Genomic DNA, 15,082 nt, shown 5'->3' with positions numbered 1-15,082 from the left:
GGCAGTGGGGGGCCTATCTGCCAGACTATGCCAAGTCTGGCACCGGCCCTTTGCTTCTGTTCCTGGAGAGAATTCTTAACCATTAGTTCTTGGTTCTTCTCTTTGCCTTTTCTGTTCTGCGATTAGTAGGATTCCCCCAACATACGTAGGTAGGCCAAGACAGTTCCTACACACCATGACATCAAGCGTTACTCTAGCACTTAGCCAATAGCCCTTAAATTTCTATGGCTGGTACCCAGAAAATGCTATGTTCCAAAATGCTAACTCAGCCATACTTTCTTGGCACATGTAGTCACTTCGGTTGTCAATGCAATTCCACTGGTCTCTCCTCCTAAGAATTCTCTTGCCACAACCATCAACACCATGTTTGGAAAGGGTATGAGCTTTAGAGTGCAATGGGGTTATATTATACTTGCAGCTGCAAAGCCCAGCTTGCTGCGGTGACGCTGGTCAGGGACTATTGGCACCGCCAATGGGGAGCAGTGTCCTCTAGTGTCCCTGATCTGCAACTGCAGGCACACAGCTCAGGGAAGGAAGAGAAGAGATGTCTTCATAATCAACCCCACACCCCTTTTGCTTTGAAGAAGGAAACCTGCTCCTTCTTCCAATGCAATTGGGGCAGTTCTGTTTGGACACGTTGAACGGCTGTTCCCTGCAACCCTCAGGTTTGGTTTGCAGTTAAGGTTGCCAGCTCTGCGGGTAAAATATTCTCACTGGGGTGAAGGAGGACAGCAGAGAAACCAGGGAGTGGTGGACTAGCTTATCAGGATGTGCAGATTCTGCAAGGCTTCTGTGCAAAATGAGGGGAAGATACTCCCTGGAGCTCCTTTGAGAGGAGGCATGGATAGAAATGTAATCAATAAAAATAAAGACTTGAGCATTTTAAGGAAAAAGTTGTTTTTATTTCACTTCACGACTCCTGATTTTGACTTGTGAAAACACGAACATTTCTGTTCTGCAGCGTGAGGTGTCAGGGAGGTGTCTTGCAGACGGGTAATTTTGCAATGTATTTGAACTTTGAGAAATTCCAGTTGCTCTCGTGACTATTGAATTATATCCTTCCTCTCCAGACCGGTTTTCTGTTTCAACACTTTATTGCTAAAACACATAAATACAACCATGTCATTCTGTAGTTATTTCATTTAAAGTTGTTATTATTATTATTAATATTATTATTATTATTATTTAAGAAGGATTCTTAAAAAGAAAAAGGAAAAAAAGACAACCTACATATCCCTTATTGCTGAAATTCTTTCCTGGTAACATTTTACTAACAATCCAACTTTCTTTGTATGGAATGACACAGCTAATGACCTAATCTTGAGATCATTTATGTGAACCAAGGCCTCAGTTCTAACTGTTGTTGGCATCTGTCTGTCTCGGGAGACAATGCTAAATACTTCCATCTCATATTAAGAGCAATGGGCAAAAGACAAGTTGCCTATCTACATGCCAGTTCATTTAAATTTGACATTATACATCAGTTGCTTGAGGAGCTGAACAGTGTGAATTTGTTTATCACGAGCATAATGTGGTTATTGTTTATTGGAATTGTCAAGGTAAAATGAAAACGTTGCCACCTACAATCACATTTGGGACACCATTTACTATGAGGCATATTCTTAGGTTAAGTGAAAGTTTGTTCACTTTCTGGAGCCTCAAGTGGTGTGTAACAAATTTAAGTCTCGTGCATATAATCTTCTGGTGCCCCTTCCTTTATATGGTTCCCTTGGGTTTGGGAAAGCTTCCCTGGGATCGCACAGAAAATCCATCAAATGCAACCCATAATACAAATGTCTCTGCAATATTCAAAGAGTAGGTATAAAAGACTATCATACTTTGAGATTTATCTTTGTATAATAACTGATATTTACCACTCAGCATCTGTTTCTGTTGTTGGAAGAAGTATCTATCCCCTGAGAGAGAGAAATACAAAATCAGAAATTACTTTGCCAAGTGTGAATTATGTAAGTTCACCCTTAAATGTGCATGAAATTGAATTTCTCTCATACACGTAGTTCTTACGGCTTTGTCCATACAAGACTACAAGCATATATACAAGTCATCCCTTGCATTGTCAAACTGATCTCCCTCCTCTGCTTGTTTCCTCTAATCCCCTTCCCTTCTGTGTGTCTTGTATTATTATTATTATTATTATTATTATTAAAATTTGTATACCGCCTTTCATCCGAAGATCCCAGGATGGTTCAGAACAGAAAATTAGGTTAGCAAGCCTGAGAACAAGCCTTGCATTTGTTTGTTTGCTACTGAAGTGGGCCACTTTGGCAGACAATGTTTGTTAGAAAAGCAGGATAAAGATATAAGAAAACAAACAACAACTGATGAACACTCTTGGATTGCCTTGAAGAAGTAACAGGACCGAGGTGCTAACTGACTCTCATCATTTGCTTCTGAAATTGGCCTTTAAGGAAAACTTGGTTGCTGACAAGGGCATTAGAGGGACAGAATCATATATATATAACTTTGTCAGGTAGCAAATCATAATAAAACTTAAGAGAAATGGAACATACCGGAGGACAAGCGTTGGGGTTGCCTTGATATTGTGAGCCACCCTAAAGAAGACAAACAGAGTGGGGAGGGGAGGAAAACACATTAAAATAGTTCTTGTCAGTTGAATTTCAGAAATCTAGTGTTCAGAATCTTTTGGGGGCACTCAAAATAAGGGGAGATTATTTTGGCTCACAGGAATTTAAAAGGAAATTTATAAATGTGTGGAAGCCCAGGGCACAAACAGCTGAAATGTTTTCTTGCACGAGCAAACTCCCTTGAAAGGAATGGGAGATGTGCAACAGTGCAATGGAGTTTGTGAAGGAGAACTTTCTAGTGAGCTGATGTCCTATGTTGTCTCAGCACCAATGGATTTTTTCTGATCATGCATTATATTCTGATCCAAATGAAAATGTCTAAAGATCTGCACGCCATCTGTTTCTGGCATAGGTCCCCTGTGCCCTTCCAGTATTCTGTCAGCACATTTGCTGCCATGTTTTGCATTTGTGCACTTCCTTATGGGAATTTTCAGATCCTTTCTCCCAGTTAAAGTGCCTGAAAATCAGTGCATCATCCATTCATCATACACTGGGAAGAAACAGCTAAAGGAAACAACCCCTACCTGGCCATAGGTGCTTTGTGAAGAAGAAGACGATGAATAAGATGATGATGATGATGATGATGATGATGATGATGACGGCGGTGATGCTTGGCCCTTTAAGCAGCACAAAATCAATAATCACACACAAATGCTACCATCTTCTCTTATTTGAGTGGAAAATGCACGATAATTTCTATGACGGAGGTAGAGTTGCAAATGCTGTTGGCTGCTCAAGAGATTGCTTGTTTGAAATTCTAAATAATGCACCACGCTATTTCTGCATATTCTATTTCGTGGCCTTTCCCCAAAACTCTGGGGAATTTGCCACACCAAAATGTGTTTGGGCTTCTTCTCTTCTTAGATTCCGATCACTTGAGCAGCTTTCAACTTGCTTCCCCAATGTTTATTGCTGTCTAGAGGGACACTATTGTGCAACAGCATAGCAAGAACAGTGGGGAAAGAGGGAACCCAGAACATTTATACTGTACCATGAAAAGCTGTAGGATTTCAGCAGGACATGCACCAAATGGAAACAAAACAGCATGTTTGCTCCCAAAACATTGGCAGGTGTGAACAGTATTCAAAGCAGAATCATTTAAAGCTAACCCAATACCATCAGTTGCAAAAAGCATCATGAATGCTTTCATCCATTATATTTGCATTTAGTTAGACCCCAAAACTAGATGTTCCATTGACAAATGTCCTTTACGTGAATAGAATGGAAATCTTACCTGGTTGCAGGGATTGCTGTCATATGTAATCCCCTGTTTAAAATGAATGTTTATTCTTGTTATTGTTAGGTTTGCATTTTTTAACACAATTATCTTTTTTTTTTAGTTTCTTAAAGTCCTGGATCATGGATCTGAGCACATCTGTACTTAAAACCAGCACCACTATGTATGCAGACACATGACTAGAGTGCCCTTCATTCTCATTCTCTCTCTCTCTCTCTCTCTCTCTCTCTCTCTCTCTCACACACACACACACACACACAGAGATGCAAAAACACAAGCACCCACCCTTTTCCCCTTCTCTCTCTCTTGCCTTAGAAAGCAGAGAGAGAAAGTATTTCAGTGATACATTCAATATACAGTGGTACTTTGGTTTTTGAACATCTCAGAAGTCTAACGCTTTGGTTTTCAAACACTGAAAACCCAGAAGCAAATGCTTCCATTTCCGAAAGCACCTCGGAAGTCGAACACTTCCACTGAGGTTTTTTTTTCATTTTCTCTATTAACTTTGCAGACCGCCCTTTGCACCTTGGTTTTCAAATGTTTTGGAACTTGAACAGTCCTCTGGAACGGATTACGTCTGAAAACCGAGGTACCACTGTATATGAAACATATGGCAAGAACTGCACTCATTCTCATATTGGTGACACGTAGACAAAGCCTCAAAGGGGATGTTGCCATGCCAGGATAAAGGTTAAGATAATAGCACTTCTTTCCATGGAAAAGCAATTCTACACCAGCATTGGTCCAAGAATAATTTATATCTAAAGATCTGCTGTGTGCAAATATTTGTATATTACCAATTCTAGTACTGTTTGCTATCAGAAGTAACAAGGAATTGCAGAGCTTCCCTATTGTATACTTTACGTTTTGCTCACATCTTCTCTTTCTCAACAAATTGTTCTATTGTAAGACAACCGATACTGAGATTGCTTCCAAAATATTGTCAAATAAAAGAATATACCTTGCCACAGGGACTGCCACCGGTTGAATAAGATCCACCCTGCTTTAAAAACAAAGAAATAAAAAAATGTACTATTGCCTTCAGAGTAATATATTTTCTACACACATTCCCTCCATTTGTGTTTTGTTTGCTGTTGTTTTCTTGCAGTCTATAATTGTTTTAACACTCCTTCCCATAATTTTTTTTATTTAAAAAAAATCACTTCAAAACAATAAAATACTGCCACCATTCACATGTTAGGCCTGAGATAAAGCGACTGGTCTGGAGTCACACAGCCAGCATCTTGGGCTAAGCAAGGGTATTAAATCAGATTTCACAGCTCTGAGTCCAAAACTGTTTAAACCACTACACAACCTGGATAGCTCAGTTGGTTAGAGCATGGTGCTGATAATGCCAAGGTTGCAAGTTCGATCCCTGTGTGGGACAGCTACGTATTCCTGCACTGCAGGGAGTTGGACTAGATAATCCTCAGGGTTCCTTCCAACTGTACAATTGTATGATTTCACATGCATATATACCTGTTTGCCAGAGGAGCTGCTGCCCTGTGAGCTTGAAGACTGGCCCTGTGAAGAAAAGCAGGCAATGACCATTAAGGATCTTGTGGAGGAGGGCTAGCACAGGCCAATTTCTTTGCCCAATCCCTACAAAGCCAGGGTTGGCAAAGCAGCTTACATTGAGCAGTTCGCCTGTCCTTATTATACAGCCACCACCAGCAGCTCATTCTGATGTCCAGGGAGAAAAATTTACCAAGAGCCCAGAATGGACAATCCTGGTGGCTCCTTGGAAGACACTTTCCCCATAAATTTCAGGAGACATAGAGTATCTCCATGCTGTTAACTTTTCCTTCCTTCCGATATCATTGTTGCTGAGCTACAATTGCTGTGTTGTACAGCTTGCGTCCTTTGCCCCCTCCCCAATAGACTCTACTCTCTACCAAGGAACCACCACCTCCACTTCTTCTCTAGAAGGAGGCCTACAAGGTCATCCAACCATCTTAAGGACTCCAGTCCAGATTTGTAAGGGGTTTTCTCCTTAGCTTTTTCTTCTCCCAAAGATATCCTACAAGGCAGCAGAGCTTTAGGATCAGAGTTTTCTTTCTCCCAGATGGGCTACCTTCCCAGGTTAATGAGCCCCATCTGCTCCTCACATTTGATATGAAGTATATATGTGTTTGCATGTACCTGTATGCCAACAGAGCTACCGCCCTGTGATCCTGAAGGCTGACCCCCCTGTGAAGAAAAACAAGACATCAACCTTGCTGCTGTGAGTTAATATTTTTGAGATAAAGTCAATGTTAAGTTGTGGGTGAACATATCAGACGACACAGCGATTCTTCAAACAGCTCTTGTTTATTCACAGGCCAGGACAGAACTGAACTGAAGGGCTCAGTCAGCCTGCTTATATAGAGCTCCAGTACCACGTTACTGTAACAAGTTTCTAAAACTATCCAATCACTGAACGTCACTTTCGATCCTTCATTTGCATAACTATCTACAGTATCCCCCTGCTGGCCCAGGGTGAGAACTTCAGTACATAACAGTCAACATTTGCTATAAAGTGTATAATATATAAGTATATACCTGTATGCTAACAGAGCTACCGCCCTGTGATCCTGAAGGCCGACCCCCCTGTGAAGAAAAACAAGACATCAACCTTGCTGCTGTGAGTTAACATTTTTGAGATAAAGTCGACATTTGCTATAAAGTGTATAATATATAAGTATATACCTGTATGCTAACAGAGCTACCGCCCTGTGATCCTGAAGGCTGACCCTCCTGTGAAGAAAAACAAGACATCAGCCGCACTATTGTTAGTCATTCTTTTTGCCTTCCCTTCAAATGTGGCCCTCAGAAGGTTGGGCTACATTAAAATCCAGCCCTCTGCATGAAAGATCCTTGCTTTAAAGAGGTACCTAGCACACACAAAAACCCTGTCCCTATGTGACTGAAATCTGGCAGCACTGATATCTTCAGAAGGAGTTACTCAGCTTAAAAGGTTCATACAAGTCTGATGAAAACTGAAGCATTTATTTTCCTTCTCATAGGCGATGGATCAGTCAACCAAGGTTCAGAAAACAAGGTAAGGCAACCCTCCACCAAGGATCCGTGAGGAAGTACAATTTCAGTACATGCCACCAAGCTAACACTACCCAGCAGGTGCCAAGGGTTGTGTGTGTGTATTTTCTTTGCATAACCCTAATAGTTACCTGGATGGTAACACGGACAGTTTCTGATGAGCCACCCTGAGGTTTCAAACCCTGTAGAGAAAGAATGATGAGGGTTATTGAAGCTGCTTTCCTATAAAAATCGCACACAAAATTATTATTCCAGTTCAGGTCACACAACTCTATCCTGTCTTAGAGGACATACCAGCCAGGAAGCTAGGATCTTAGTGTCTCTCCAACAAGAACAGAACATCAACAGGAAATTCCAGACTTAACCCAGATACAACTGAGATCAGTGTCACTTAGGGATTGTCTACACTTCCACTGCAGTCCTAACCATGCCTACTCAGAAGTAAACGCCTCTGAATTTGATGAGGCTTGTTCCCTGGAAAGCAGGGTGCTTTACCTGAGAGTTAATCCCACCAAATTAAATGGGACTCTGCTCTACAGAATTGCACTGTGGAAGGACTTTATTATTGGGTACACAAAGAACCACTGTTGGCACCTGCTATAGAAGGGAAGACCCAATTCATTTGGGGGCATTAGCAGCCTTCTGCTTGCTTGTCCCTATTAGCCATACTATTGCCAACCAATCTAAGAGTGGCATTATCAGGAAAGTAGCCAACATTTAAATAGAACGGTGAATGTGTATATCTATATACCTGTGTGCCGCCGAAGGAGCTGGTACTCTGCGAGTTTGAAAGCTGGTTCTGTTATAAAGAAAAACAGACATCAACAAGGCTATTCTTGACCAAAATTTTTGGCAGTTGAATTTTATTTCGGAAAAGCAAGCAACATTTTATATAAACCTTACTACTATATAATGAAAACAGATGTCCTTGATTAAAAAGGCCAATCCAAAATGGAAACATTTACTTTAGAGTAGATATCGGAGAGAAATTCACAAAAGTTCGCATTTAAAGGCAAATTTATCAAATTCACATTTTCCTGAACAGAAGGAGAACCAAAACACAGCTGTGTTTCAAAATCTGTAATTAACCAAATTTTGAAATGCAGTTCTCTAACCCAACAGTGTTTGCGTGGACAGGCGGAGTCCCCAGATCCCGAGTGGTCCCCCCCGTCATGTGGAATAACGACTCTAGACAACGTGCTATGGGATTAAATTGGCCACAACTTTATTAAATTTCAAATGTGGGTAGACCTTGGCTCAGGCATTGGGCGTTCTCCCTCCCCAGTCCCCAGCCGGGGACCTAGGGAGCATCAGGGTTATCCAGTGTGTGTGGGGGGGGGGGATAGGCTGGCTCTGGAGAACATATATTCAAGCAGAGATAGCCGCCCCCGTTACGCCGCCGCAGGGGAGAGCAATGACGACCTTTCGGCGTACGGCCAAAGCCTCCCTTCAAAAACCCCTTTAACGGGGAACCCTGGTATCGCCGCCGCAAAGAGGAAGATGGACTAAAGGATTCCGCCCAAGGCCTGATACCACCAAAGTTGTGACGTTTTGCTACAGGAAAGGCGAAACCTGCCAATGCAGGGAAATTCCTTTCCGGCCCTTTAACAGCGACCTTATCGTAGCAGCGCCCGCAGGTTAACCTGCAAAACCTATGAAGAAAAGTTAACCTGCAAAAGAAGACATTAACTGAGGGTGGGTAGGGTGGGAGAAGCTCTGGAGCCAAGTGAGGATTACCAGGTAAGATCCACCCTCTATTGTGTGGGCAGGTAATCCCTCCCCCTACCTGGCCTGGTTTCCCTGGCAACGCTTCCCCCAGGTGGGATTGGACAACTCACTGGGGTAGGCGGGGACCTCCAGGTATCCCACCTGAGGGAAGGCAAAGCCTATGCTGATGGGGCCACTCCAGATCCAGGGCTGCACGCGTCCACGCAAAGGGCGCCCCCCGTTTTAAGTGGGGAGCGGTCATTACAAAAATGCATATATGACGAGAGTATGCATAAATATGAAAATATTTTACAAAATATATAATATATAAAAATGTATTGGGGAAAATGTATTTGTTAAAACATGTACATTAGTCAAAAGTGCATATGAAAATGTGTTTCTGAGGAGAAATTGGCTCTAAAATTCTGATGAATTTTCAAGAGGAATTAAAAAGAAGATAAATTGCAATTTGCTGCAGAAATGTGGAGAACTAAATTTAAGGTGGGGAAAATGATCAAATAAGAGGATCAAAATTGAAAGCTCTTTCCATCCCTATTTCAGAGTTTATTTAAGAAATGGGGGGGGGGAGCAAAACAAGGATACAATATTTATTAATGTATTTAAAACTATGAACACCATCCAGTCAAATCCAAGGTAATGTGGAATGGAGGTGCTTACCTGATTACAAATCTTGACGTTATAGGCGGGTGAAGTCTGTAAAAGAGGAAAGGAATTACTTCATTGAGAAACAGGTTGTCTGAACACAACCTTTAAGACATCAAAACAATAAATGTTTCTAGATCCTGTGCGGATTCGAAAGCTCCAATTTGTGGGCTCTGGAGGTGGTATGTTGCCACCACAAATATGCTGCTGCTACTCTAGAGGTGGGGAGTGAATTTGCCACAATCCCCCTTCCCTGTAAAATGGCCTGAAGTGGATTGTCCCCGGGGAGGATAGGGGGTTGGTACATATATTGCCATCATGACTAGTAGCCAGTAATAACCTTTCCCTCCATTTCCCACCATTAAACCCCATTTTGGTAACCATCGCACCATCTGTGGCAACTTCCATAGTTTGACTATGTGCTCTATGAAGGAGCGTTTCCTTTTGCCTGTTCTAAACCTTCTTAGGATGACAGTCTTTTATCAGGTTTTTTTTTAAAAAAAAAAATCCAGGCCACTGCATAAGCACACCACATAGGGGGAAAAATAGTAATGTTATAATAAAACATAAATATAAACAAGTTATGGTGGAGACGAATCACTCACCTTATCACAAGCCAGACTACCTTTCCCACCCTGTGAAAACCAAATCAAGAAATCAGGGAGCTGGCTGCTTATGTGCCTGTTTCAATGTAACATACTTCACATTTATAGTATATTCCTATTTCTCCTCTTCAACACATTGGCTAATAGATGTAGCCAAAAACTGCGCCCCCCTTTTCAACCCAACCACCCCCATTGCATTTTGGTGAAGCTTCTGTTTTAAGACACAGAAGTAAAACAGAAATAAGTTTAAAACCAGGACTGGCTTACTACAATGCCCATAACTGGGAAACTTTATTTCCCCCATGCCAAATTTCCTTTGTCACTGAACAATAGTTACCTCCTGTACGGTAATACGAACAGTTTCCGATGAACCACCTTGAGGTCTGGGACCCTGTAGAGAAAGAATGATGAGGGTGGGACGAGTTAGAAAGGGGTTGTTGTTAAAAAAAATTAAAATGATACACAGAGTGACTTCCAAGTAGTAAAATCATCCAAATTACAGTCAAATATGAAAACTTAAAAGAAATCATGCAGCGACTGTGGCGCTGTACAATTACCCTGTAAACGAGCTTCACCAAAAAAACAACAAAACTGTTTGCCCATCATCACAGAAAGGAGTTGATAAGATCAAAAGGAGAAATTTACATTTCATAAAACAGCGTTGTCAATAACACAAACACAGCAGCACTGGGACGGGATGAAGAAAGTCTTCTTACCTGGGAATAGATTATTCCACCAGCGTTAGCAATTTTCTGAAAGAAAATTGGAACCATTTAATTTGGCTATGATGCAGCTAGTGGAAAAGTCAGTAAAGCATATGAGCAAGTAATCTGAACCCTTGTCTACTCCTGGTCATCTATAGCCGTGGTTTTTAAACTGTGTTGCAGAGAACCTTAGCGAAGGAAGCTAGATGAGAATCTGCTAAGAGAGCTCCAAGTTCCTTGCAGTAGATCGGCAAGGATCCCCACTCCCGGTTGTTTTTAAAAAGTAATCATGAAAATGCTTTCTATTCTTCTTCATTAGGTTGCCAATATGAAGGATGGTGGAAAGCTGGGCGGGGGAACCAGGAGCTGGATTTTTCTGTGACAGGATCATGAGTATCGTTCTGCTATTAAAAACAAACTTCTGGGCATGTAATCAGAGGCCAAGCATAAGAAGCTGCCTTATACTGAGGCAATCCATTGGTCCATCAGGCCCGGACTGGCAGCAGCTTTCCAGGGTTTCCAGCCTTAGCTGGAGTTGTTTGGGAGTGAAACTGGGACCTTCGGCATGATTGTAGGTTCGAGCCCCACGTTGGGCAAAAGATTCCTGCATTTCAGGGGGTCATACTAGATGACGCTTGGGGTCCCTCCCAACTCTACAGTTCTACAATTCTATGATCCAAAGCCTCCCCCTGCTCCGGATCCTGAATCTTCCCAGGAGCAGGAGGACATTATAGATTTGGAACAGTGGTTTGCAGAGGGGCCTAGTTCAGAAGGCAGAAGCTGGGAAATACTGAATGGGGAACAGCTAGGAGAAGAAACACTGGAAGAGAGAGGGTTATCAGATTCACAGTCTCTGGACAGCATTCCTTCTCTCAGCACAAAGTCGAGAAGAGCTCAGAAAGTGGCAGAACAGAAAGCACAGAGGGTAAAAGCTCAGATTACAAGACATAGGAGTGATGTAGATAAATAGGGATGGAAGGGGGGGTGATCCTTAATTATGAGCGCCAACATGTCTAGGAGATATGTTCCTTGTTCTCTCGCTGTGATTATTAAAGTTTCTAACTGGTAAGAAGACCCCTTTTCGTCTGTTCTGCTTATCTACTGCCGCGGGGGGAGGAAGGCAATTCCCTGAACAGGCACTATTTTGCACCACAGCCACAAGGGTGTGTTGGGTGTGTTCCAGATGGCACTTACAGCCCATTCAGAGCAATGGCGATGCCTCATAGACTTGTCCAGCAACCTGCAGGAACTCCAGGAACCTAAAACACTTCCCCAAAACTTCTGCATTCGTGCAGAAGTTCCCTCAGCAGGCAAGTCTTTACGGAAATGATTCCTTGAAGCTGGAAAAGTTTGTAAGCTCCTGTCCACAGAAACCACTCACAACACAGAAAATGACTACAGAGGTAAGGGACTTTTCCAGAGAAACTGGATACTTATAGAGCTCATCTCAGCTGATGAAAAGGAAGCAGAGGGTTACACAGTTAGATTGGGTTGGGAGGTAGGCAGCATAAGATTTGCTCTCATACAAATATCTGTTCAAATGAGATGTTTTGCTTACCGATGGATAAGTAGAATCACGCTATTAGGAAATGGAAAAGCAAAGAGACACAATGGTGTTATTCACTTGCAAAAGGGTTCTTTACAGAAAAGATCAAGGATGAAAAATTAAACGAAAGCATAACATGCAACCTCATTATAGGTTCCTTTTATTGTGCCAACTCTGTAGAAACAACTTGATCCCAAGCACTTAATCATCCTGCTGCCTGTGACCGATGTCCCTACTATCTGTCCTTAACATGTTTCCCCCCCTTCAGTTTTAAGTAGGAATGGGAGAGAAATTAGATATAGTTTTAATTTTATTGAAGGAGTACCTAATTATACTTCTGGAACTAATATGCAAACTGAGACACAGCTATCCTTTAAAATGTGCAAGTCTCCGAATTTTGCAATGCAGTTCAGCCAATGTGTACAACAATGCAAATATTAGGGCGGAAGAGTACATAAAAATGGATGTGAAAGTAGCATACAAAATGCATTGTATTAGGGAAAACAGCTTCAAAAATATGTATTAGGGGGAAACTGCATGCAAAAAAAAGTGTTTGTTTTTAATACTTCACATGAAAATCCTGATCAATTTTGATGGGGATTTCTTTATTTGAAAAATTACAAACTGGTGTGGAAATGCAAAGAACTGAATTGAAATATGAGAAACTGAGAGAAATGGAAATGGACAGATTCATTCATCCGTAGATCTGATCCCAAAAGTAAGCTCGCTTGGAAAAAAATGTTCAGGGTAGGAGTGAGTCAGGAGAGTCAAACAGCAGATGGGGAAAGTTGTTCAACTCTCTTTCTCCACACACCCGTTTTGCTCAGCACAGCTGAGTATAAACTACGAAAGGAGAACCAGGTGTAGCCAACCAGGTGTCACGAGCCTCAAACTGCCATGAGCTAATATGACTAATGGTCAGGGATGCTGGGAGTTGTAGTCCTATAACATCTGGGGAGCCCCAGGGGTCCCCACCAGTAGCTTCATGGACCCTAACTTCTACTAGGTCAGGGCTCAGTGTGATCTGTGATACACAGTTCTGTTTTGAGATCGTTTTCAATCCAGTTTTTTAAAGGTTACCTTAACTGAACATTATTTGCATTTTTATTGTAACCTGCTTAGAGATTTTAATTACATTAAATGGTACAATTTAAATCAATCAAACGAACAAATGCAGCACAGAATAGTGTTTACCTCAGGTGGGAAAGGTTTGCTGTCTGGGTAGGTCACAACCTGTTAATGAGAAAAAAGTAGGGTATTTTTTAATTAAGTGTTGGTGGTTTACCCTGCTTTTTGAACAAAGAAACAAAAAAGGTCTTCAAAATACTCAGAAAGAGAGGAGATGTAGCACTGCAGATTCACGTTCTATATACTAATAGCATACAGCTAGGAAGTTCAGTAAATAATCTCCCCTCCTATTTCCCAGTTTTAATTTTCTTGCAAGATCTGCCATTTCCCCCAAAAGAAGGTATTTTGTGGGTAATGACAGCCCTTTGCTATTACCAATGTTAAGAGCACAAAGAGGTCCTTTTGTAGATTCCAAGAGGCTAAAACGGATGGACACACAATCTCTTAAAGAAAAGACTACTGTAACCGATTCCCTCACAGCAAAACATGTATAAAACTTTGGCTTGCTGAAGCAAGGATCAATCAATGTTTGCCAGCATTTAAATTTTTATTGGAAAGGAAGGAAAAAAATCACCTACATACCTTTACTTTGCTGGTGGAAACCGACTGTAAGATATAGAATATAAACGTTAGTTAAAATCGCTTGAAATACCATGCATCAACTCATCAACAAAGCAGTTTTGCACCTAGATCTTGAGCATGGTTTGCTCCCTGTCAAGATCGCAACTCAGCACACATCTACCTTTTTGAAGATGTAAATTGAGTCATTAAACTTTGGAGAAAGTTTATACTTGTAAAATAAATAATAATGTGGAAAGCGTTCTTACCTGGCCATATGAAGACTGACTGCCGGAAGCAGCTGCATTCTGTAAACAAACCAAAACTCCCTTAATTTCCTGAATGGTATAATTTAACCAGAGGCATACTTTGGGAAAGAAAATGATAAGCTCTGTAACTGGATGCTTAGTGGAGGAAGGCTGGCCCAGGAGCTAAATTTATTAGGGCAGCCTTTAGAATTCAAGAAAATGTAGTAATAAGGCTAAAATTCAGTGTAAATCCTAGGAATTCTGGATAGCAGACCACCCTGTTGGACTGGTAAGAAATGAGAACCACTTCAAGCGGCCTTTCGGCTAAAAGGGAGAGCCTACCCTTGATATAGGGTCATGGGTGGCACTGTGGGTTAAACCACAGAGCCTAGGGCTTGCCTATCAGAAGGTTGGCGGTTCGAATCCCCACGATGGGGTAAGCTCCCATTGCTCGGTCCCTGCTCCTGCCTACCTAGCAATTCGAAAGCACATCAAAGTGCAAGTAGATAAATAGGTATCGCTCCGGCGGGAAGGTAAAAAGCGTTTCTGTGCGCTGCTCTGGTTTGCCAGAAGTGGCTTAGTCATGCTGGCCACATGACCTGGAAGTTGTACGCCGGCTCCCTCGGCCAATAAAGCAAGATGAGCGTCGCAACCCCAGAGTCATCCGTGACTGGACCTAATGGTCAGGGGTCCCTTTACCTTTACCTTTACCCTTGATATACAGACAATACTGAGTGAAATTGACCAATAGGCTGACATAGTATATGGCAGCTTTCCCTGCATTGTTGAGCAGGGAACAGGAATAAAACACAAAAGAAAGAGGCATACTAGTACTTACATCTCTGCAGCCAAATTTGTTGTACACGCCTGCAACTCCTCCCTGTGAGCAAAAGAAAAGCCAGTTGTCTATTTTTTTGTTGGTCAGCAGGCACGTCAGTGCACATGGATATGGTACAATTGTGACTATATCATTCAGATGGATAGATCAAACTGGATAGATCAAATCACACAGAGAGGGGCAGGGCCGGATTTAGGTTTGATGAG

The 15,082-nt window shown here is 41.9% G+C and overlaps 1 protein-coding gene across 1 annotated transcript; it reads right to left on the bottom strand.

Moving 5' to 3' along the window:
* Nucleotides 1-880: 880 nt before the first annotated feature.
* LOC307219213 (uncharacterized protein) lies at nt 881-14,982 on the bottom strand (the record flags this gene model as incomplete). The annotated part of the gene is made up of 22 exons (XM_079982213.1): nt 881-1,098; nt 1,875-1,916; nt 2,532-2,573; nt 3,131-3,223; nt 3,841-3,873; nt 4,805-4,846; nt 5,323-5,367; nt 5,986-6,033; nt 6,385-6,432; nt 6,532-6,579; nt 7,011-7,061; nt 7,631-7,678; nt 9,265-9,300; nt 9,855-9,884; nt 10,192-10,245; nt 10,571-10,606; nt 12,117-12,137; nt 13,299-13,337; nt 13,815-13,838; nt 14,060-14,098; nt 14,877-14,918; nt 14,971-14,982. 21 exons carry the CDS (start codon nt 14,980-14,982, stop codon nt 1,878-1,880), a joined length of 870 nt encoding a protein of 289 aa, XP_079838339.1. The 3' UTR covers nt 881-1,098; nt 1,875-1,877.
* Nucleotides 14,983-15,082: the final 100 nt, after the last annotated feature.

The sequence above is a fragment of the Podarcis cretensis genome, assembly GCF_951804945.1.
Source record: "Podarcis cretensis genome assembly, chromosome: 6".
Lineage (NCBI taxonomy): Eukaryota > Metazoa > Chordata > Lepidosauria > Squamata > Lacertidae > Podarcis > Podarcis cretensis.
The sequence above is the reverse complement of the archived record's forward strand: the minus strand, read 5'-3'. Positions and strand labels throughout refer to the sequence as shown.